The 24770-nt window shown below is 38.5% G+C and overlaps 1 protein-coding gene across 1 annotated transcript; it reads left to right on the forward strand.

Annotated features, from left to right (window-relative positions):
• The first annotated feature begins 5113 nt into the window (after positions 1-5113).
• Positions 5114-23903, forward strand: LOC129269290 (uncharacterized). Its single transcript, XM_064105566.1, has 15 exons — positions 5114-5231; positions 9007-9450; positions 10676-12615; positions 13460-13615; positions 14423-14539; positions 16272-16428; positions 16984-17111; positions 17490-17540; positions 18293-18479; positions 19013-19185; positions 20301-20392; positions 21053-21134; positions 21556-21705; positions 22699-22780; positions 23338-23903. Exons 2-15 carry the CDS (start codon positions 9036-9038, stop codon positions 23409-23411), a joined length of 3804 nt encoding a protein of 1267 aa, XP_063961636.1. The 5' UTR covers positions 5114-5231; positions 9007-9035; the 3' UTR covers positions 23412-23903.
• The last annotated feature ends 867 nt before the right edge of the window (positions 23904-24770 follow it).

The raw sequence follows: 24770 nt of genomic DNA on the forward strand, positions 1-24770 counted from the left end.
ATTTATCTATAAATACGGTTAAAGTACTTAGATTTGCCAAATTTTGCATTCTTAAAATGCAAAATATCTCGCGCGGTCGCTCCGCTCCCGCGCTCAATCTAATCTTACAACAGTAAATTTTGACCATGACAAATTCCTACGTTTAGCATATTGCAAATGTTATCCCCTGCATCATGAGAGTATGATTATAATGCGTCCATTTATAAATTGTAAGATATCAATGACTTTTAAATATGGTTATAACTTTGATCATAAACCAATCAAAATATCAAAAGATAAATTAGATTATTGCTTCATTCGTATATATATAAATTATATTCAAATACATTACAGATGAAAGTAAAGAAATGAAACCTCCGAAGAAAATAAAAAGGGAATATCAAACTGGTTAGAAGTGAGATGAGGATAGAAAAATATAGGATCATGTTTAAGGGTTGCCTTAATTGTGAAATTACTTGTAGACCATGGGCCTACAAACCACGGGCGTAAATTCCGGGGGGGGGGGGATACATCCCCCACTTTTCGGAGAGGGGGGTGGCATGTACAGTTCCCCACCCTCTTTTCAAGACAGAAACGATGTTTTCTTATTAAATGATTAATACTACTGTTAATGCGTGAATTTATCTATAAATGCAGTTAAAGTGCTTAGATTTGCCCAATTTTGCATTCTTAAAATGCAAAATTTCTCGCGCGGTCGCTTCGCTCCCGCGCTCAATCTAATCTTAGTAATTTTGACCATGACAAATTCCTACGTTTAGCATATTGCAAATGTTATCTCCTGCATCATGAGAGTATGATTATAATGCGTCCATTTATGAATTGTATGATATCAATGACTTTTAATTATGGTTATAACTTTGATCATAAACCAATCAAAACATCCTTTAAATACACTGGCGTGAATGTGTGTGGGGCCGGGGGGGGGGGGGGGTCATACTATCCTAACATCTTTGTGGAAGCGGCATGGGCGGAAATTCCAGGGGGGACGTGCCCCCCTACTCAAAATAGTAGGGGGGACACAATATCAAATGTCCCCCCTACTATTTTTGGTCTTTTAAGATGGTAAGAAATACATAATTCAAAATCGAAATAAAACTTGTATTTTGGGATGATAACCTTTTTTTTTTTTTTTTTGCTTGTCAAATTTATTTTCGTCGAAACAACCTTAAATTTGGGGTGATAACCTTTTTTTTGCCTGTCAAATTTTCCAGCCCCTCGTCCCCCCTACCTTTTGGGAGAGATTTCCGCCCCTGGGAAGCGGGGATAATTTTGTACAAAACATCTATCTTGTCTATTAGCTAATTATACTCTATACTTCAACCTAAGAGTATACGATGAGTAACTGATGACATTGACTAAGTCAATGCCGTTAATGAAACACAGAGGCAAGTTAGGACAGCAATATTTCCCACACACTTAACAATTTCATCCGTTTATAGAATTTACTTCCATAACAATCTAATAAATATTTCGAATATGAATTTTGTTCCAATAGTGAATGTGGCATTACCTCCCAATATAATCTTAAAGATTATTCAAAATCTTTCCTTTTTGCAACATTTTCCTTTTAATTTGCATCATTGTGCTATTTCCACCTTTTGGTCTTTTGTGGCCTATGATGACCTACAATCATTTCATATAAGCACCCTTAATCCCGATAACAATGATTCCCTTTGCATTCTCATCTCACTTTTAACCAGTGAGCAAATGAGTTTCTTATTGAACAAAATATGGACTGTTTAATACTTACTAGTATTTGCTCTTTATATTTATTTTTTTTCCTTTGCTTCTGTAGTTTGATTTATTGATAATTTACCTCTATCCTCTTTGGTATTTATATGCACATCATTCTACACAAATGAAGCAACTTATTTGTCATGGCTCATCCACTACGCTCAGTTGCTGCATTTCATTACACACATCTTGAAAGTGGCTTTGGACATCATTTTGTCTCCCAACTACTGAAAATTTGTTCGCTCGCTTTGCTTTCTCAAATATTAGTGTTAACTGTAAATAATTTCTTTAAAGCCATTAAAAAAAATGTTACAGGGTTTTAACTGAAAGATGGTATTATGTATATATGTACATAGGCATATACCCCCGTATACATAGCCCTTGGCGTGGGGGTGTCCCAAATTTTTTGAATGTTCAGATCAATATATTGCTTGCTATCATCTCTCCCCCCCCCCCCCCACTGCTTCATCGGATTTACGCCAGTGCTACAGCACAATTCGTAGTCTTTGCCACATCTGATGTATCGCTAACAGCAAAGACACCTGCGGCCTCTTCCTAAATTATAGGCTACGTGATACCATTATAAATTATAAAAACTTCTAAAGTTGTGGAACTATCACAATTGCGCAAATGGCAAAAAATACGATTTCAGAAAGGAAATATTTGAATTATCTTGAGAATGATATTCGGAGATGAATTCTGAACGTATTGTCATTCATTGGATTGGTATGTGATTTTAAGTCTCCTATTAAAATGGGTGATATTCAGGGGCCGCGGAAGCGGGGGGGGGGGGCTTCAGCCCCCCACTTTTTTCCAACACCGTGTACAAAAACGTAAAAATGACCATATGATTGTAATTTTTTGCATGGTCAGCTCCCCCAACTTTTGGCTCAGCCCCTCCACTTTGAAAACCGTTCCGCGGCCCTTGATATTGTAAAGATATGGAAAATAATGCTGACCTATATTACGGCAGGAATTTGAGCAATGTCATCGGTAGCTCAGTAGGCTATACATGTGTAGCATAGTGAAGATTAATGTAGAGTGTGAATACACCAAAATGTACCTGAATTCCAGAAAAAGGGCAATTTTAGGGTAAACAAATTTTTTTCTTCACAGTTTTAAATGGTGTTGGAGAATGAATGGCATGAGCAAATGGAGAGATAGGTCGAGAATATTGAACTGTCCTGGGCAGAGAATTTATTTTTGTCAATTTTTAGTTATATATTTGTTGATATTTTGAATAAGGGCAGGTGTCGGTCTGTCACTAGTTAATTGACTCCGTAGAGCTTAAGCTGTCAGTAGGTATTTGATAGTAGGGGATAGAGAGAGTCCAGTATACCCACGCTGAATGGAGTAAGTCCTACCCCTCTATAATTGACCAATTAGGAGGTAAGAATAAACTTGGAATTTAAAATCAGAAATTTGAGATTTGAATTAAAATATTTTGGCCAATGGAAATAGGTTTTGCCCTGTCCATCAAAAACAGTGACAGTGGAGTTAGATCAGGTGACCAAAATATTATTATGGGATGGAAACATAATAGCAAATATAAAGAATTTTTTGGAATAGAGGTGTGAGCTAGGTATAGCTTGACTGAGTGTGAATGCAGCTAGTGTAAAATCCCATGTTTCCCTTTCCTTTTTGCACTTGCACCCGCATAGATTTTATCCACGTCCCAGGGCATTTGTCATCCCATCTTCTTCTTTTCTTTTTTCGTCTTCGTAACCAAATGGACTCCTGAAGAACCTGTTATAGTTAAATCAACGTAGAAACTTTTAAAATTTTGTCGTCTGTGTCTTCGATTTGCCGAGCGTTAAAGAGAGCAACGAATTAAAGACTGTGATTTGGCGAAGCAATAATCTTCAGTTAAAAAGCCTATAATTTTGTTCTTGAAATTTAAACAACTGGACATGATGTATCTTCTTTACTAATAAGTTCAGTAACGAACTGCAACAAGTTAAAGTATTCCAAGTGGAGTGTTGATCCTGGTGGAAACCTGTGGAAAAGGAGCTAGTGAACCGACCGTGGATTTATTGAGATGGAGGAAACGTCAGTCACATCGTAGCGAGGAACGTCGAGAGAGAATCCAGAAATCAGCTAAGTATATAGACAAGTTTCTTCATATAAAAAGGCCTATATAATTAGAACTATAAACATTTAATCTAATTATACTACGAAGGACATTAAAAAATTAGGGCCCACGGACTATAAAACTCTTTCTTTTCTCCTTATCCCTTACTAATATTGTGAGTGATAGTGTGAATGTACATGTATGTTGAGCTCATATTTTGGGTAATAGGCTACTAGAAAGTAGAAAGTAAACCATGTTAATGGGTTTTGAGGAATCCGACTGTTGAGAAAACCAAGGGAGACGTACGTGTAAGCATAAATTTTAGATATAATAAACAAGCGACCAAGTTAGAAATTTAAATCTTTTATTTGTCTTTGGCGTATATTTTACGGTCGTCTTTGTGTTAACTAACCTCCCCCCAGCTCGGCAGTGTTGAGGCGGTGCTTTTCCTGAGCTATATATATACAAACCTTACCAAACTTACCATTTCCCCGCCCGCCGGGATAAAGCCGCTGTCGAGGAGGGGTACGTGGGGGAGCGTTAGACATGTACATTTTAAAATTATGGATTAGGCCTATATACATTATCCACCGCTTCCACAAATATACCAGGATATGACACCCCCCCAAAAAATCGCAAAAGTATTAACCATGAAAACATTATAAATTGAATAACCAACATAATCAAATAATGAATAATGCGAGCGCAACGCGAGCTTAGAATTTTTGACAACCGTCCTCAAAACGGCCAAAATGAAAAAGATGCATGGATCGATATCTGTACCGGCTCTAAGCTGCTTTATAGGACATCAGAGAGAGGTCGAGTATTTTCCCTATGAATTATTAACAAGAAAAATGTGGTTGTTGTTTTGCTTTTTGTCATATTTCCCGGGCATATTTCCGGGAGGCTGGACAGAGGATGTGACCATGTAAGGTGTATAAACCACATAGGCCTACAGAACTTCGCTGTGGCTGTGCACCAGGGGATCCCCCACTGATGACGTCTGGGCTAGTTAGAACTTGAGCGCGCTCAATAAGCCGCTGGGATAGTCTCCATCAAGTATAATCATCGACCGAGAATAATATACAAAAATCATTAGAATATCATTAAGAGCTATTAAAAAGGCTGAGTAATAGTTTCTCTAATACTTTCATTATTTTATTTTTATTCAGGACTGTGCAATCCTTTCTATTCATTAAAAATACACCATTACCGGTATGAGGTATAAGAAAAAATCTCTTACAACAGCTGAAACAGTTCTGACCAAAATAAATCGGGAGAGAGCTCTAGCGATGATTCGATCTGCATATGCCTAGCTCGTATACATACGTACAAATGCCTATGGACGGACGTGGTGGTCGTGTGGTCTCCGAATTGTCGCAAAGTCAAGAGCCTGATCAAATTTTGTCTAAAAATTATTGCCTTGGTAAGTAGCTTTAAAGCCTTTGAATTAATTGGTGCAGTAAAACGGAACATGCGGGTCTGCCGGGAATGTTTCATTCCATAATTATTAGAGCCCAGGGCCAGGCCAAAGTTAGCCGTGCCAGGTTGGATTCTGAATTCTGGAAGTGGAAAACAAAACTTAACCTAACATTAACAACCTGCTATAGGCTGTATGATATTTGCGCTCATCCAACTCCAAGTACAATGCTTTATGCAGAAACTCGGACACAGGAATCGGTTGGCAGATCGCGCATGTTTTTGTAATTCTTTTCACTTTTCTACACTTTTTATACGGATTACGGGGATATCACAATTTTATGATACCCCAAGTGGAATTGCACACAACTGAAATTTAAAAAGCTACTGATCTTATTAGTTATTTGGAATTTTTATTTGTGTGTACTGCACTACGTCTTTGTGATTTATGATGATCGATTGATTTGGTGATTTCAAGTACAGTGTTGAAATAGTGGTGTTGCCTGTCACCAGTGTGTTGTGAGTGTGACAGCGAAAAAAATACACGAGTGCGCCCTCGAAATCACCCAAAATCATGCTTTCGGGGGCGACATAAAATCTTAATGTCGCCCCCGAAATTATTGCCGAGCGATAACAACTCAGTGGCCCACGAGCGCCATATGCTCGAGCTCCGCTTACCATTTAAAAATCATCAAAATCCGCACTCAAAATCATGAACAAGCCTTGAAAATAGCGAGGAGCACAGTTTCAAATTCCGAAGTTGCGTCTTTTTTTCTGTACCATTACATGGTATTAAAAAAAATCAACGCAACGGTCGGGAAACGGTTGCATGTATAGGGGTCCATTATGACTACCACCATGTGGAATTTCTAATGCACATTTTCCCCTACAGATATCACAATTCTGTGATAAAATAATTCGAATTACACAGGAAATAAATCCCACAGTCTAGACACCTCGCATTGCCATTGGTGAGTTGTCATTCGGCTTTGCTTTTCAAAACGGCCTATTAACATCCAAAATAACTTACCTTATTTGTTGATAATTACTAAAAAATTATTTGTTTTATTTTTCTAGGGGATGAGGTAAATATCAGACAATAAATCATCAAACAAAGCTCCATCTATTTTACAAGGCCGGCGGGAGGCTCACGCACGCCCGCATTGGCGTTTGTACTAGCTAGACAGTCTGAGCTCTGTCTCTCTGCCAGAGCTCTGGGGGACCATTCGCTCAGTAAAGGCCTCAATGATGGTGATTTTCTGTTTCAGACAGAGTTTACATTTCGGGTATATTATTAAGAAACTGCCAAAACAGTTTGATGATTTCTTCATTGTCATGTATATTTAAGTTATTAATGAGTTCATTCTCACCAAATTTAGACTCCCCCATAGAGAAATGCAATTTTCGTGGAGATCTGCGTTTTTAAAGTTCAACTTTAGGAAAAGTTAGGGTATGTGGGCCTTTTATAACATGGCCAAGTACAGGTTATTGTACTGGATAGGTGGAGTAGAAATTAGATATTGAATTCATTTATATATATATATCCAAGTTCAACTCACAGTCACACCCACACAAACACACACACACCCACATCCAAGATTCTAAGCATGAAAAAAATAACTTAAAAAATCATACAATATTAAACAATAAGTAATAATTCATTAATAAGTGAACAGGTATTCCTCAAAATACAAAAAAGCAGCATTTGAAAAGAGCCCCCGAAATGCAAAAAGTAGCCCCCGAAAGGTAGAAATGGAGCCCCCTGGAGTGTGACAACACCAACAGGCATGACAGCCCGCATGACAGGCAACACCAGCCACAACAGCCAAAACACCGTACTTGGAGTTGATGCTGGTGATTGGATAGACCAAAAGCTTTGGTTTCTGTTATATTGGTTGTTCCGCTGAACTTCGTTGGCTCCACTCACCAATTAATGAATTACAGAGGAGAAAAAAAAAATGTAAAAAAAAAACTCCTCGAAACAGATGGCTGCCAGCTCTCTAGTGTTGGGAATGGGATTGACCTTGGAAAATATGACGTATTTATACTATTTATGGCAGTTCGTGTTGAGCGCTGGTGTTGAATGTCGCCTGCACTGAACCGAGCACACAGCTGGTGTTGACGATCTAATTCACCAACACCAGCCCCCAGCGATTGGGAAAATCGTTATTTTAAGTTCTGTGTTCGTGTTGGTGATTTGAAGCCCACAAACGGGTGGTGAACAGGATGAAACATCCCTGTAAATTGTAAAATTAGATTTTTACAGTTATGATGAGTGCAAATCATTAATGTCGTACACAATTTAATGGACAATAATGTGTATTTTTTAGGATTCTTAAAGTAATTTTAGCCTAAGTTGCATTCTGTACGATGAGATTTACAGTAATTTCTCCCCAATTTCATTTCGTCATTGAGAAGTTCTCGCGTAAAGTTGAGATGATCAGCAGGGCAGTGCAAAGGCATGACGTCATAGGCTATCCAAGGCTCCACACTAACTTTTTCTTGGTGGCCGATCAATCCACCAGAATCATCAATTCATATTCTTCATGGCCTGCAAAGCAAATTTGGTGGCCCTGAAAGAAAAGAAAACATTACAATTTATCAAAAGTTTGGTTGGCCAACCGGGCCACCAAGTGTGGGCTTTTCCAGAATTTTGGTGACCCGACTCTCATTTTTGGTTGCCCCGGGCCTCTGCTAATGTCAAGCCGTGGGCTATCGATAACATGATCGGTATTGTTCCTCTGAACCCAGCTCGGTGTTGGAGCTCGGTTCAGCAGCCTTTTCACTGATTGAATGTGCTGCTGCTAGTGCTGGCTTGTTAAAATAAGATTGCCTGTCATTCAAATCTTATTCTTGGCACATGTCATGTGTGTTTCTACTTAAAACCGTTAGTGTTAGATGAAAAAAGGAAGAAAGACTTGAATCTAAATCTTGATAAAATGATTTTTACAGCTAATAACAGCAATACACCAGACAGTGGTCTGTAGGCCTACTGTTAGAAGAAGGTTTTTACCTGCAATACATATTCAAGCCCCCCGCCATAGCTATGTCCATGATGTCTGTACACTAAGAAAAACATCCCTCCCGGCCCGGGTTCTAACGTTACATGTACGTTCACTAAGATGTTAGACATGCAAAGATCCATGCGCTGCAGATGATGCCAGCTGCCCATTGACACAAACGGCAATGTTTTACAACACTTACATAGATGCCATGTTCTGAATCCCCAGACAATTATCAGTTTACAATGCTTCAGCCGCTTTTCAAAGATCCTGGCAGGTTGGTTCTACCTTCTGCTGCTGTGTGAAGTGACGTCGGTAGAAGTGGGCCAGTGCCAATTCAGTCAAAGCAGCGCAGCGTATGTGTGCTTGTGCTGTGCGACTGGCTGATGATTGACAGCTGTTTGCAAATTATGTTGATCTTCGTATGAAGATGGCAGTTCATAACAAAATGTCCATTAGTGCCCTTTTGAGTTCCTGGGATAGATTATCTTTAGGATAAGACATGAATTCCATTTTACATTTCACAAAAGTTTCAGTAAATATTGTTCCTCTAATTTAAACCCGGCTTGCACGAATGTCCATACCAATATACTCCATTCTCCTTCACCAACTGATTCACCACTTCTTAAAACCAAATAACTACTAAAATATACTAGTTTTGTAGACCTTGATATTGATTTATGAGTCCTGTTACCATGGTAGTACAATGGTAAGTTTTGTGCACCAGATCAGACCCCTAGTTGCAGATTTACAGAATTTTTCCAATCTTCTGATCAACAGGCATGAGGTGAAGAAAAGAAGCATTCAGAATGGAGACAATCCAAAACAACGTAGCCCAGAACCTGATGGCCATGTTCCCCATGCGCCCGGTGGAGCTTATCTTACAGTGTGTCACACACCCCAGAAACACCTACGAGCCTGTTGATGAAGGAACACTCCTCAATCGCTGCATTGATGATCTCCTCTCAAGAGAAGACCGAGTAGCTGATAATGATAAAGTTGATGTCCAGAAGCAGAAGCCTCTCCTCAATGAGTTTGTGGCCGACGATAACTTTGATTTCATGGTCGATGATATTCCAGAAGGGGATCCTGTCGTGATAGAGGACTCAGTGGTTGTTCCTGACCCGGAGGTCATTCTAGCGTCTGCTCCAAATCACAAAGACCTTCAAGTCAAGCAAGATGTGTCCAGGAAAAGTGACATTGTCATTGATCTCACTGATGATGGTAAGTTTTATAGAACATAATTTTATTTTGTAAAATTTTTATATTCTAATTTTCACAGATAGATTTGTAATTTTACAAGTTTCCTTTCATGAAATATTGATATAATGGTTATCAAGTATCACCACGGGTATCAATTTAATTTTAGGTCACTTGATGGAGGTGAAAGGTAATTTTTGGTCATTATATCATTATTAAATTTTGTTGAAAAATTAATGAAACTAAAAACATGATAGTTATCAGATATCACTAATCATTTTATATGAATAGCATGTTACCAAGTCACAGTCAAGGGTCACTCAAGATAAAAAACAGAGGTTTTTGTCATTAAAAAAAATAATTCTGCTCTATAGACACTGTTAATCTTATTTGTTTACCTATAATTCTATAGAAGTGTGGATTTAAAGTTCTTGCTTAGTTTGGAGTTCATCTCTGGATTAATTGTATATTTATTCAATTTTGACGTTTGTCCTTCTGTATTTAGATTCATGGTACATGTACAAGTACAATTTATGTTTGTGTTTATATTTTTCTTTATACAGATCCATATTTATAAAGGATTATGCACTCTGGCTGTTTTCATATAATGCCACTTGAAGACTTCGAGGAAATACTGTGTTTTAATTACATTTTAGTTTTACATGTACTGTAGGCTAATTGCATGAGATCAATGAGCTATGATTTTGAAAATAAGGTCAAAATGATTAACTTGCATAAAAAAAAATGAATACCAAATTCCTTCCATAAGAAATTCAAGAAATCTCAGTACTTAGTAAAAGTAGTTCGTGGTAAAAGGATAAAATCTTATCACCTTTAACTACACTAATGGTCTGATCAGATCTTGCATACTGTATTACATGCCATCTTTTCAATTAAAACTATACATGTACATATAAAATGCATTCAATTTTTTTTTACCATTCATCAATTGAAAAAGACTTCCACACACCTCTGAAAATAGAGTTAATTTGAAATCATTTATTCATATAGCCATGCTGGAACATTCTGAGCAGACAAATGTTTGAAAGGTCAAACAATTGTTAACACACAATAGCTCGCGTCTCCAAACCTTTCTCTTACTAGAATAGTCCACCCAACTTCATTCAGTCTTGCTAAAAAGGCACTGTATTAAAACAAGCATTTGCTTGGGAGACTGCGATAGCCACAACTTTAAAAAAAAAGTATATTTTTGTCTATTCTCAACTAATTTTTTTTTGTGTGATGTCAGGTCCCGTACAAGAAGTGGAACTAGATGAAGTTGCTAGTACGGAGAAGGAATCAAAGACCACTGCTGGTAATAGCATCGATGAAACTGATGGAGGTCTTCTAGGTTTCCTCGGAGTTTCAGTTCAAAACCATACTTCACCTCATCTGAATCAACCCAAAACCAAATCACCAAGTGATACACTGCCAGCTGCTGCGCTAACTTCTGGAAATTCACTACCATCAGAGACCCTTGTAGAATCTGTGAGAAAGTCTGATCCTTTACCCAGGAATCAAACAGATTATGCCTTCCCTGTGGGAACAGGCAGTGTGACTCAGAATAAAATGAAGGTACATGATATCCCTGGTTTTCAATCTAATTCAATTGAACATGGTATTCATTCCAAAGAAAAAACTCCTTTTAGTACAGGGATGTCTTTTCCTTTTAGAGAATCAGCAGCACCATCTACAAGCACTAACTCTAGAACTATGCAGGTTGAGGTTGGAAAGTACCCTGGACAAGAACTGGTAACACATGAAATTCCTCTGAATCAAAGCACAGCAACGTTTGCTACATCAACTTTGTCAGCTGGTCGAACACTAAATGCTCATTCAAGACCTGTTTTCATTAACGGACCTGTCGGCTTGAAGAGTGTGAATGATAAGGTTGTGATTCAAGTTGGGAAAAATGGAAACTATATGGTACCAAGTTCGACTCCAAGGGTATTGACAGTTAGGCAAGAACTTGAAAGGAAGAGAGCAATTCCTGCAACTCTAAGTAGGGCACCAAGTGACGAAATGATATCAAACATTCAGCTTCCATCCGCAGCCAGCTCTTCAAATCCTTTCACACCAAAGACTGATGTTAAGGAAGATAACCCTACAACATTTGTGGTCAGAAGTGCCAATGCTGTTAATGGCGTGAAGAATGCCAGTTCTACAATAAGTGTTGGAAGTACTGGTATTCCTATTAAAGTCCAAACTCCTAATGGCATCAAGGTGCATTCCAAACCAGCAACATTAAGCAGGGCCCCTTCTGGTAATCTTTTGAGACCAGCAACTACAGGGCTGCATGCAAACACAAGCGTCAATTTGTCTACACCAAACTCGCAGATTGGTTCCAGGCCTGTAGGAGAACAGATTAGACCTGGAATACTGAAGCCTGCCACGCTCCTAGGTAGTGGCACATCTCAAGGAAAGGGGAGGGGTGTGAAATTGAATTTACCCCAGTCCAACCAAACAGCCAATCTAAGACCTACCCTAAATAACAGCTTGGTACAGAACCTATTGCTTGTATCGTCAAGTTCTTCTACTCCTACCCAAGGAATGGTGAAACAAAGCAATGCCCAGTTTGCACCTGGCACCACCAGGAAACCTATTCCTATTCTTTTTAAGAGTACAATCAATGGAAACGTTCCACACAATAGTGCCTTTAATGTCGTAAGACAAAGACCAGTAGTGTCTGTTCCACAAACTACAGCTCATTCGCAGGTACAAACTTACCAAACCGTTGGAAACCTTGGTTTGAAACAGATCAGTAAAACTTCAGGAGGCGTAAAGGCTGGGCCTTCTAAACAAACAGATCACCTTCCAGCAAAGAATCATGCTGACCCATATCAAGAGCGATTGCAAGAGAGTTTACGTCAGGTCCAGCAGCTGCAGAATAAGATAGCTGAAAGACTAATTAACATTAATCGTGCAACTCACCCTGAGCCTCGGTCACCGATTCACCTACTTCCTCCTATGGTTCCTCTTCAGCCTCCAATGCAAGCTCCTCCACCACTGCCAACACCGATACAGGTAGATGACCCGGCTGGAGGACTCCTCAACGTAGTGATCCCAGAGCCTAACCCAGCCTCCAGACCTGCAACAGCAGCACAAGCAATGGGTCAAACTACACCTGCAACTGATGGGGAAGGGATTAAAGCTGCTTCAGTAGAACTTGAAGAAATGGTGCAATTAGTGGTAAGTAACTTTTGTGTGGCTTACTTTGATTATCTTGTAAGTTTCTATGCAGAATACAAGTCATGTATGTCGATCTCTCGTTTTGGATCAGGAGAAAAAAAATCTTTCCATAATCAGTGCTACTAAATTTTCATAAATTTCGAAATAAGATCTTGTTGATATATTTGACATTTAAGTTTGTGTATATTCACTCAATTTTATTTGCTACCTCATATATTAGTGCTCCCCTACAATAGTGAAAAAACTTGGATACTTTTGGTAGTTTGCACAGAGTTGCGTTTGAGTGCATCTTTTAATGAAAATCATGCGTAAGTCTTAAATGTGTGGAGCGTTGTGGCCCAGTGGATTAGTCTTCGGACTTTGAAACAGAGGGTCGTGGGTTCGAATCCCAGCCATGGCGTAATTTCCTTCAGCAAGAAATTTATCCACACTGTGCTGCACTCAACCCAGGTGAGATGAATGGGTACCCGGTAGGAAGAAATTCCTTGAATGCTTTGAGCGCCTAGGCAGCCCAGCTAAAGCCGGGGTAATAATAATAGCAGGGCCCGCTGGGAGAACAGTTTTCGGAACTGAAGCGGCTTCCCTGGGTAAATATACCTGTATTATTATTATTATTAATGTGCGCTTCAGATTGGTTGAAAATTCAGTTCCATTTGATTTTTTGAGATGCGTTAGGGTGCAACTCTTTCCGCAAGACCCCTTGTCTTTCATTTCTCATGTTCAGAAATTTCTGATAATCCATGTCATTTGAAGTAGCTATGTTTCCCTCTCCATGTAGTAAGAATCAAAACTACACTGGCTAACAGTCCCTTTAATACCAATTGATGTTTTTTTTCCTTCCTAGATGAAGATGTTTCCCACTGCCGATGAAACAGTTGTCCGAGGAATGCTTGCTGAGCACAGAAATGTCAATGCAACATGCAACTTCTTGCTAGAGAATCCTGATGTTGCCAATGCAGTTATCCCAGCTGCTAACCCAGTAGTAACACCTGAAAATAAGGTAAGTAATGATAGATTATACTTGCTCATATAGTAAGTACTTATCCCTTTGTATATCTGGTGACTGTTTCATAAATTCTAAATTTTCTCAAATTATATATCTTATAATCTTTTACACATATTTTTTATGTAATTTTCTGATAACATGTCCAATGTCTATTTTAAGTTCATTGATCATAATGCCCTTGGTATATTGGTTATGATATTGACTCTTTAATAATGCAGCATAATTGCCCTAGCTTTACCAGAGCAGCTGTTATGCACTTCTGCGTTTTAACAAATAAATTCTCGCTTAGTCGACACTTAACACACCTGGGTTATGTACAGCACCATGTGGACAGATTTGTTGCTGAAAGTAATAAATGCATGTACAGTAGCAGGATTTGAACCCAAGACTCACTGATTAAGTGATGGGAATTCAAACCACTCCACCGTGGTGTCTCTACAAAACAAATAAAAACAATGGGAACATCAAGAGTAACTACATTCAGAAAAAATATGGCATCTTCATCCAAATGTGTGTCTAGACATTGGTAACATATGGTTGTGTGCATTGCATCATTGAGTATCATTTTAACAACTAGAAGAAAATTGGCATCCACAAAATTACATGGTAATGTTATTCATCTTTGCAGAAAGCCTAAAGAAATTAGACAGCCTCAAGTCATTTGGTTATAAAGAAGTGTTGAACAACAATACCAACCATATCTAAAATAAAAAAGAGCTCAAGAACAAGAACATGACCACATCAACAGCAGTAAAATCAAGACACGAGATTTCACAACTAACTTTTCTTTTATTCTTGCAGGAAACTGAAAAGGAAATTGACTACCTCAGTGTTGATAATCGAAGGAGAGGTATCTTTCCAAATTATCACCAGTACATCACCCAAGGCATAGATCTACTTTCAAATGATTTTGTCAAGGTAAGCATTAGTCCACCAGTTCTTTTTTTCCATTTATGCTCCAATGAAAAGCACTTTACAAATAGGATGGATAGCGGTGATTTTTTTACCTGATTGCTAAGAAAGCATGAATGCTTGTAGGCAAGCAACCAGAGGACCGATGGCTTAAGGTCCTCTCCGAGGGACCTGGTAATGAGGATTAAGGCCTTACCAAAGGGCACTTGCGCACCGTGTGGGAAACGAACCCGAGTCACCGGAATCCGAAACCCCCGCTCTACCGACTGAGCTATCGCGCCTCCAAATATTAATTGATATTGATGTGATTTAGTCATACCTTTGCCTGTAATGACAAAGGAGATATTGGTCTCTTTAACTCTTCTGACATAATAAATTGAATATGAATCATCCGTTCCTTTCATTTGGATTTCAGATCAGCTAGACAATTTTAATATTCTCTCTGAACCATGACTCTAATACCAAGACTTGGTAGACCCTCAAAGGCTCGTTACCAAATCTGGATCATCTCTTTTTTCATTGTGGCTTCGGATCAGCAAGACCATTTTGTGCCATGTGTGCAGTCTTTGAACCACCATTGCTCATGTTACATAGATCCTCAAAGGGTTAAAAACACATTTTGGTTATCCTTTCATTAATTGGAATTTGAGATTAGGAAGACCACTGTACACATTCAGTTGCTATCAAACCATCATTCTTGTGCCAAAGATCCTCAAAGGCTCATATTTTTGTCTCGCACACCTTACGACCCGACTGGTCTGTGACTGGCTTGCGACTGAGTGAGGGGAGATGAATCGCAAGGCGGTCATAAGCTCGACACTGCACACCTTGCGATCCGACTGCCACGCTGTCTGCGACTCATGCATGCGCTTTTTGCCATAACAGCTGAGAAAATGCGCTTACTACTGCGTATGCGCGTTGTTTATCATATACGTGTCGTACAACTCTGCTGTCTGATTGGCTGGAAGTTGGATTGAGCTTGCGATCCAGTCATAAGGATTCGACATGTCAAATCCTTCCGATTTTCCTTGCGACTTGTCTCTGACTGGTCTGCAACTATCAAGCTGACAAGATCTGTGACGTCACATCTCCCCCACTCAGTCGCTTGCTAGTCGTAGACCAGTCAGGTCGTAAGGTGTGCGGTGGCCTTTAGGGATCCAAATGTCGTCCGTCCGTCCGTCACAAACCTTATGACACATAACTCCACAACCGTAAGTCACTTTTCAACCAAACTTGGATGGTAGATGGACTGGGGGGACCTGCATGTTATGTTGCAGTCGGAGGTCACATGGTAAGGTCAAAGGTCATTTTCAGGTCAACGTTAAAGTTTCCGTGCAAGACTCTCTTATGACACATAACTCTGCAACCGTAAATCACTTTGCAACCAAACTTGGATGGTAGATGTACTTAGGAGACCTGCATGCTGTTGTGTTGGGAGGTCACATGGTATGGTCAAAGTTCATTTTGAGGTCAACATTAAAGTTTACGTGCAAGACTCTTATGACAAGTGTTATTCCATCCCAGTCATTTCACAATGAAGTTTTGATACAATTCTGTTGCATGCCCTCGCAAATCACAATATTTCTGGTTATTTTCATAAGTGGGCGAGACACAAAATCGCTTTTGCCTTGTTTTCTTTGATGCGTCTTGATGAATTCTCTGAACCATGGTTTCTATGCCAAAGATCCTCAAAGGCTTATAACAAAACTTTAGATCATTCCTTTCATCTTGATTTCAGATCAGCAAGACCAGTCTTCGCCTTGTGATGAATTCCCTAAACTATGGTTCCTATGTCAAGACCAAGAAGGTCTTAGATGATGCTATCCATGCAGATCCCAATATCCAGGTGATGATGTGTGATGACACGAAAGGATCATTCTTTAATGTGGAAAAAGGTGGGTTAACTCATCCCTGACAAACACCCTTTTAACAGGGTGGTGTTTATGAGGTACACATGACTAGACGGTATAATTGATGTTTTCTGTGATGCTGAACCAAATTTTCCATCATTTTGATTCCTATCATGTGGAATATGTGTAGCCCTGCTGTGTTGCAATGGCATTGACATATTTTGGTATTGCTATTGTATATCATCCTCAATCAAGGTTGTGATGGTGGGGCAGGATATGAATCAGCATCAATTATATTTTTATTAATACAAGATCTTCCTATCAAAATAAATATTTTTAAAATTTATTTTGAACATTTGTCGGGGTAGTCCATTCACCAACATTGAGTGGTCTTCTAGTGGCCTTGAATAATTAAAATTGTATTTTTCATTAAAAACCAAAACATTTATACACCAAAATTAAAACTAATCGTCCATTATGATATGAAAATATTAAGTGAGTGGCGGTCATTTGCAAAATTTTATAATGTTCTTATCTAAACTATTAAACAATCTCTGAAATGAATTACACTTTTTCCTGTATTCAAATATTTCTTTGCAGACGGTCGTAAAGCTGAGGTTCGGCTGATGAAAAAAGCTCGCAAACCTCTCCACATCCTTCCACCTCTACATCTGGAACTGCAGAAAGAAATAGACTTCTACAAGAAGCATATCATCAAAGAAACCGCTGTAAGTTCTCAGACTGATTATAATTAAGCCACATTTTGTGGTTTGGTTTATTAACTGTTCATGCAAAGCCCCCAGATCACACAAACTACATTGGAAGAAAGTGTAATAAAATCTACACAGACTGCTCATTTTCATTATATGTTTATTTTTGTCAAAGTGAAACTCATAATAATAATCCGATAATTTCAACGCAATTTAGACATAAGTAAATCACAATTTTCTCTGAAAATTTTCAAAATTCTAACTTCTGATCAGTTTGAATAATCTCCATTTATTTCAAATGAATAATCTTTATTCAATTGAAGCAACAGTGGACAAATACAGATGCGATTAATTGATTTCTTATAAATATTTTTTCTTTGTTTTAATCAATTTCAGAAAGCTGATTTTGAAGTTGCTCTGAAGCTGAATGAAGACCAGTATGAACAGGTGAGCTTAAATTGGCAACTTTTGCGCTGAAATATCCCCTTCCAGCTTTTGACACTATGGATGTTCATCACATTTGATGTCAAATTTGTGTTCCTTGTATGTTTACCTTTTTGCACCCCCTGAAAGCAGCACAAGGTATTAAAGTGCCCTTTTGAACATTTGACCCCTTATTTATTATGCCACTGATTTGATTTAAAAGAGCAAGGTTAGTGCTACCCAAAAGTAACATTTGAGATTAAGATTTATGACATGATAGACACTTACCTACAGATAAGCACCTAGGAACTGAACTTGAAGCAGCCTGGAAGAATTGCAGGTCATGCCACATCTTGTGTCTTTTGCACTTTCAAAGGACTTGGACATCATTTCCCGGGATTCTTCCCGGCCACCCTTTACAGTGCGCGAGCATTTCAAGAAATGAATATTTCTTGGGGCCCGTTTCATAAAGAGTTACAACTGTTGTAACCTTGTCATTATGGCAACTACCATGGTAACAGGCCTCAGCAGCCAATCAGAATGAAGGTTTCCATGATAGTTGCCATAATGGCAAAGTTACAACAGTTGTAACTCTTTATGAAACGGTCCACAGCTCCCTGTTGACCTCATCACATCTGGGTTGAGTGTAGCATAGTGTTCCCTTGCAGAATTAATTTAATGCCTCTGCTAGGATTTGAACCCATGACTGATTAAAATGCAAGAGTCACAACCACGATGTATGAGATCCTAATTGTCGTCATGCTTTTCTTTTGTAGGAGGGTCAGATGATAGAGTGTGGTTGCTGCTACCTGGAAGTGACCTTTGAGAGTATGATCCAGTGCCTTGAGGGACATCTCTTCTGTCAGACCTGCCTTCAGAGGTATACCAAGGAAGCAGTGTATGGCCAGGGTAAAGCCACACTGTCCTGTCTAGAGGATGGATGTGACAGCATCTTTCCAAGAAGTGAGTCTACAGTGTAAAGTTTAGTTGACTTCCCAAAGTCAGATAAAATTAAATTGCAATGAATACTGCAAATACATTTACATATAAATGTTCCCTCCGTATATGAAGAAACAAGATTTTATCAAGCTGTTGGATATGATAAAAATTGCAAGAATATTGTTTATACATACGATTACAAAAGTATGTGGCACATGAGAAAAATGTTCTTTATACACAATCATGAAACCTTACCTGTCTTCGTTAAGTTTTCGTGTTTTTTTTTAAATTAAACACCTCAAAGAACCCCACTATACCACATACTTTTGTAATATGTAACTCTATTCTTGAAATAGTTCTGTTACTATTTTTACCTTATATCCTAGTGAATGAGGTACATCCACCTTGACACATGCTCTGTTTATAGAAATTTTATGTTTGTTTCCTGGAAAAGACTCTATTAACATGATTGACATCCTCCTACATTGACCTAAAAATGAAATGAAAGCTCCTTAGTAATTGGTTTGACCATTATTCATTAACTCCTTGGTCTGTAGGTCAACTGGAAAAGACTCTTACCAAGGAGATTCTTCTGAAGTATGATGAGAGGGTTGTAGAGGAATCTATCAACATGGCTGACATGGACAATCTCCTACGATGTCCCAACTGTAACTATGCTGCCGTCCTAGACAAGGATCACAAGGTCTTCTCTTGCCCTGAATGCCACAAGGTTAGTGTGGAATTGGGCTTTATTATCCAGATAGTTCCATGACATTGTCTCCAGCAACAATTGCTCCTACAGATGGAAATTGTGTGCATGTGACTAAACATAAACCTTTACCACAAACCTACCTTAATCCTTACCCCCCTGTTTTTCCTCTAAGCCATTCCCACTCACACTATGCTGAACCTCGATCTTTCTCACAACCCTGACCCTTTTCTTCTGAGAAATTAAAGTAGGAGCTGTTTCATAAAGAATTATGTAAAATCTGCTACTGTGGTAGCTATAGCTCATCTGCCAATCAGAATAAAGATTTCCCGAGCAGTTACCATAATGTCAAAGTCATTACAACCGTGAGTCTCAGTGACATGTTTTTTGAGCAATCGTCATAGGAGCAAATGTCTCTGTCCAGACAAGTGGCATGGGTATCTCTTTTCTCTATTAGTTATTTACTGTACCTTGGAGATCTTTCATGTGAAGTAATAAAGGAGGCACAGTTGAGAAGTGTTAAGGAAGTAGTAATTGTCCTGATTTGAAAACCCCAGCATGATTGGCCTGTGTTCTTGGTAAGGAATTAGTTATTTACTGTACCTTGGAGAACACTCATGTAAAGTAATAAAGGAGGCACAGTTGAGAAGTGTTAAGGAAGTATTAATTGTTCTGATTTGAAAAACCCAGCATGATTGGCCTGTGTTCTTGGTAAGGAATAAGTCCTTTTTTACCAACCCTCTTCCCTCAGAGAGGATGTAAAGCCAACAGCCTAGTTCCTTATTTAGAAGCATTCATGTTTTTCTAATGGTCATGTAAAACAAAACGACCAACTTTTCACCTAAAGAGGTTTATCTGGGAAGCGTTTCATGAAAGGATTTATCGGACAGAGTCCCATTTCATCCGACAGTTACCATAGTTACATTGCTTCTCAGCCAATCAAAATCAAGGAAAGTTGTCAGATATGACAACTTGTTGGACGAAAATGTTGATGAAACACCACCCTGATTGATATGACGACATGGAAAAAAATAGCTGTCACAATGAAGAAATTGTCTCTTTTTCATCACGCTCATCCTTTCTATTAACCGAGAATGTATAATTTCTTTATTTCATTTGTTTTGATGTGTATTTAGGAAACTTGCCGTAATTGTAAAGAGCCTTGGAAGGATCATTATGGTCTGGAATGTGATCAGGTCAAGAAACAGTCATCAATGAGGCTTTCATAGTAAGTCATTTCACAATTTTGATTGTTTTTTTCTTAATAAGATATTGAATTCAGATCTTACAATAATAGAATTAAAGACGAATTGTTAAAAGACTCATATTATGTCATTTCCCAATGATTGCATTTATTTCATGAGATGGCAAGTTTATATCTTAAATATGAATTGGTCATAAATCAATTGACAATGAGACTCTTGCAGTAAGTACTGTTACGCTGGGTAGTATTCTTTTCATAATATTTAAATCCGGTCTGGATCAATCCACAGAGACTTGTATAAAGTACCTTGCAGAGTGCTATTCTGTGACCTGATTGTGTTTTACAAAGATTCAAGTCATGCTAGTGCTGTCGCGCAAAATATTTAATGCATAATATTATTTATTGATATGCAGAAGGGTACATCGTCTAAACATGATTTTAACAATGCGGCGATGCATTTTATAATGCATGTTACTATAAATTTAAGAGTGACTTTATATCACACTTAGATCTTTGTGAAACACCTGCAGGTGTCAAGTTAAGATCTCAGGTGTAAACAAGGACAGTTGAATGTTTCAATGCTCTCATAGTCTTAGAAGGGTGCTAATTTAGATTACACCCATCTTCTCCCTGCTTACTTTCCTCTATTCTCTCGTTGTCCTTTTCTGTATTTATCCAATACAGTCAAGAGAGGATGACTGAAGCCAAAGTGCGGACATGCTACAAATGCGGGACAAAGTTCACCAAATCTGAAGGCTGCAATAAGGTAAGATTGATCCAGTCTTGTATCCATTTCATTTCATTCCATTTATTTCTCTTTATATGTCATCAAAATGACACATTCAATAGTGGCTAGATATAATAAATTTTAACACAAGACAAAAGACTGACAACAGGTACAATAGAAAATCTACAGCATGAACATTGAAAGCTAAATAGGGTGTCCAGGTCTGGAAAAAGCAAAGCTTGTCAAATCTATGTGGACACATTGATGTGGGGCTAAGCTGTGATATATATACAATCACCCTATCAATGACTATTTTCCTTTTGAGAACAGTGCAGCCGCCCCCTTAAAAAAGAAACAAAAGCAACTGAGATGTCCTTTTCATAGTTGCCTTTATGAGTGAAAAAAATCAGATTTAAGTAAAGAGTATTCTTTCATGAAAATTTATCTTTTTATCCCCTAGATGACTTGTCGATGTGGAGCTAAAATGTGCTACATCTGCCGTCAACCCATTAAGGACTACAGTCATTTTGACAACAGGGCGGCACCTCCAAATGGTCAAATGTGGATGCCAAAACAAGGGGAGAAGTGCCGGCTGTGGACCAACTCAGATGTAAGGATCAATGTTTTCTTTGGAGGGCAGTAGTTTAGTTGAGGTGTTGTGGAGCATTAGATAAGTTCTGTGAATCTGAACCACTAAGTTCTTTGATCAAATCCCCTGTAGCTTCAAAATCTTTTGGCGAGATATTTATCTACTTTGCCACTCTCCACCCAGGTATGGGTACCCAGTACGATGTGAAAAGTCACTGTAGAAGTCACTGTAGATTGGTCGGCATTGTGGATGCCTCTTGTGGTGACTGGCGGGAATACTCAATGATCAGGGGATGAAGAGTGGCATTCAGTGTTATATTCAGCAGCTAATCAGTTCCATATTATTGTTATCTTGGTTATTGGATATAAATATGCTTGCCTGCACACTGGGGGAAATTCTGAAATATGGGCCCATCATCAATAAGATGCGTAACAATTTTGATTGAAAACTACTCTGTTAAACAGTGCAATGAGGGTGAAAGTAGATGAAGATATTGGTGGTAACGTTGTTTTCGTCAGTTTTATGTACAGTTTAGAGCCTAAACACTATTTCTTTTTCCTTTTTTGGAGGAGGGAGGAGGATGGGGGGTGTACCTGGTGGTACCATTACTAACTTCCATGAATAAAATTTATATCAGTCAATTATACTGCAAGATCTTGGGAGCACATAAATGTATTTTCTTTGGAGCAACAGTCAAGCCAAAGACCAGCAAAAATTGAAATTAGCACCTTGATTTAATAGCACAATTCAGAATCAATTGATTGATTAATTTATTTAATTCTGTTCAGCAATCAAGATATGGGTTCATAGTATTTTACAGAGTGGATAAGAGTACATAGAAAGTTGCATTATTGTTATTAAAGCGGGAGCTTGCAAGTTGCATCAAATTGAAGTGGTGACCCAGGTATGGATTTTGGTGCAAATAGAGAGATTTTATGGAATATGTTTGCCCATGGTTTTTGAGCATGTTCCTGGTATGACTGATAAGATGCCATTTCTTGTTTTGTTTACCAGGAGGATGATAATAGAGCTGTAAAGGAGATTGAGAGACAGATGAATGCTGAAGAGAAAGCTATGAGAGACAGATCAGCAGCAGGTAAGGATACAAAAAGACTGAAAGATAGTGGTCAATTTTATCAAATAATCCACGTTTTTGTAACTCTGACCCCTTTTTTTCTTGATTCTTCACTTTTTGAACTGCTCATGCCATAATAATTTTAGAGCATTACAACTTTTAATATGAACCAGAAAATGAAGAAAGATCATTTCGTGAAGGTCCCACACACATGTATCTGGGCTGGACTACATACTAAATGATATGCATTGGAAGAGTATCTTATTCTTTTCCTTTTTTGTTGTTATTGAACCAATTGTCAAGCATGGAATAGGGTAAACATTTCTTTATACAGCTTTCTAAAAGATATACGATATTAAACCAAACTACCACACCACAAACTACAATTTCTATAACAAGCTTCATATTAGCCAATCAACTTTAGTAATTTCAGTACCTTTGAACTGTTATAGTGAGTTTGTTATCATTACAAGTTTTATGAAACTGCCCAGTTCCAGCTTTGATGAGAGGCAGAGTGTATGTGTAGGAGTAGACAAAGAAAGACCATTAATTTTCATTTCTTTCCTGTTTGTTTACAGACTTGAAGAGACCAAGCATACCCGGTGTTGATGACGGAGGTGGCAGTGATGCCAAGAGACCTAGAACAGGTTGAAAGTAAGAAGAATAAGATAAGAGCTTGGACAGCCAAAGAACATATGTAACACTCTCAGGTTCAGTTGAGCAATACAAGAGTTACAGCTCGCTTCAGCAAAGGGTGTGTTCTCTTGACAGTCAGCATGGGATCAGGTTGTCTAACTGAAAATCTACATCGAGAGGTCCAAAGGTGACAGGAGTTTTGATGATTCTAGTGTTTCATTTGCCCTCAGGAATAGTCTTCACCTTTAAAAAGTTGGCATTGGATCAAGATGACTACCGAAGCACCTTCATCTAAGGAAGACGAAAAAGACCAGAGTTTTGACGAATAGTGTCATTTTGTTCCAGAAACAAGTGGGCAGCACAGTGAAACTATTCAAATTCTTTAATAAGCATCTACTTCCAGTGAGGACAGGAGTTTCATGAGACGATGCGTGTTGCAGTCCCAGAGATCATGTGGATTCTGTGTGTGTGTGATGCATATTTAGAGATCAGGGTCCCGTTCCTTAAAGATCCTGTTATAGTAACTTTGCATGGTAACAATGCTCAGCAGCCAATCAAAATCAAGGATTTCAAAGAAGATACCATTGGATGGCATTGTTTCCATAATTGTAAGTTTTGTAAAACATGGCCCAGAGAAGATGAGGGAAGGGTGTTATGGTGTTCCCCTTCCCACTAGGCACTGTAGGCGGTACCTTGTACAAGAAATAATTAGCTCTTAACTGTTTGGATATATATTTTTGCAAACCTGTGTTCTTGTAATACAATTTTGGCAATATCAATGGCCAATCAAAAAATCATTGTTGCATGGACATATTGTTGAAAATACTGGCCAGAATCGAATCAGCCTAGGTCTTTCATGCTTGCAATCCATCACAAACCTTTGTTGAATGCCCCAGAATGTAAAAAAACCAAAACAACGTAGAGATTGATGTCATTGTGCTGCCTTCTTAGAGATTAGTGCTATTGCCTTGCGTGCGCTGGTGATCTGCAGCTGGCGCATCTCTGACAACTCTGTTTATGTGTATTCCTATAGGCTTTGAGGGAGGGATCTATGAGATTTGACGTTACATGTTGTGTATGAGGTCTTGTATTTCTGACTCTGGCCTTTTAAACAGGCGGTTAGGTTTCGCATAAATTTTCCTTTGCCAGAAATTCATCCAGTGTTCTGCACCGAGTACTGGTAGTGGCAGCTCGAGCTAAAACTTGAGTCATGTTACATGGTGCATCTTGGAATAGATAATTTCCAAATATACAAACGCCTATTAGTGGTATTAATAAGGACCCATAAATCCAAGTATCAGTTACAAATTCATATGAAATATATACCTTTTACCACAACCAAAATATGTTTGTACAAATAATACATGTAGAGCCT

This window comes from Lytechinus pictus, chromosome 10 (assembly GCF_037042905.1).
Source record: "Lytechinus pictus isolate F3 Inbred chromosome 10, Lp3.0, whole genome shotgun sequence".
NCBI lineage: Eukaryota > Metazoa > Echinodermata > Echinoidea > Temnopleuroida > Toxopneustidae > Lytechinus > Lytechinus pictus.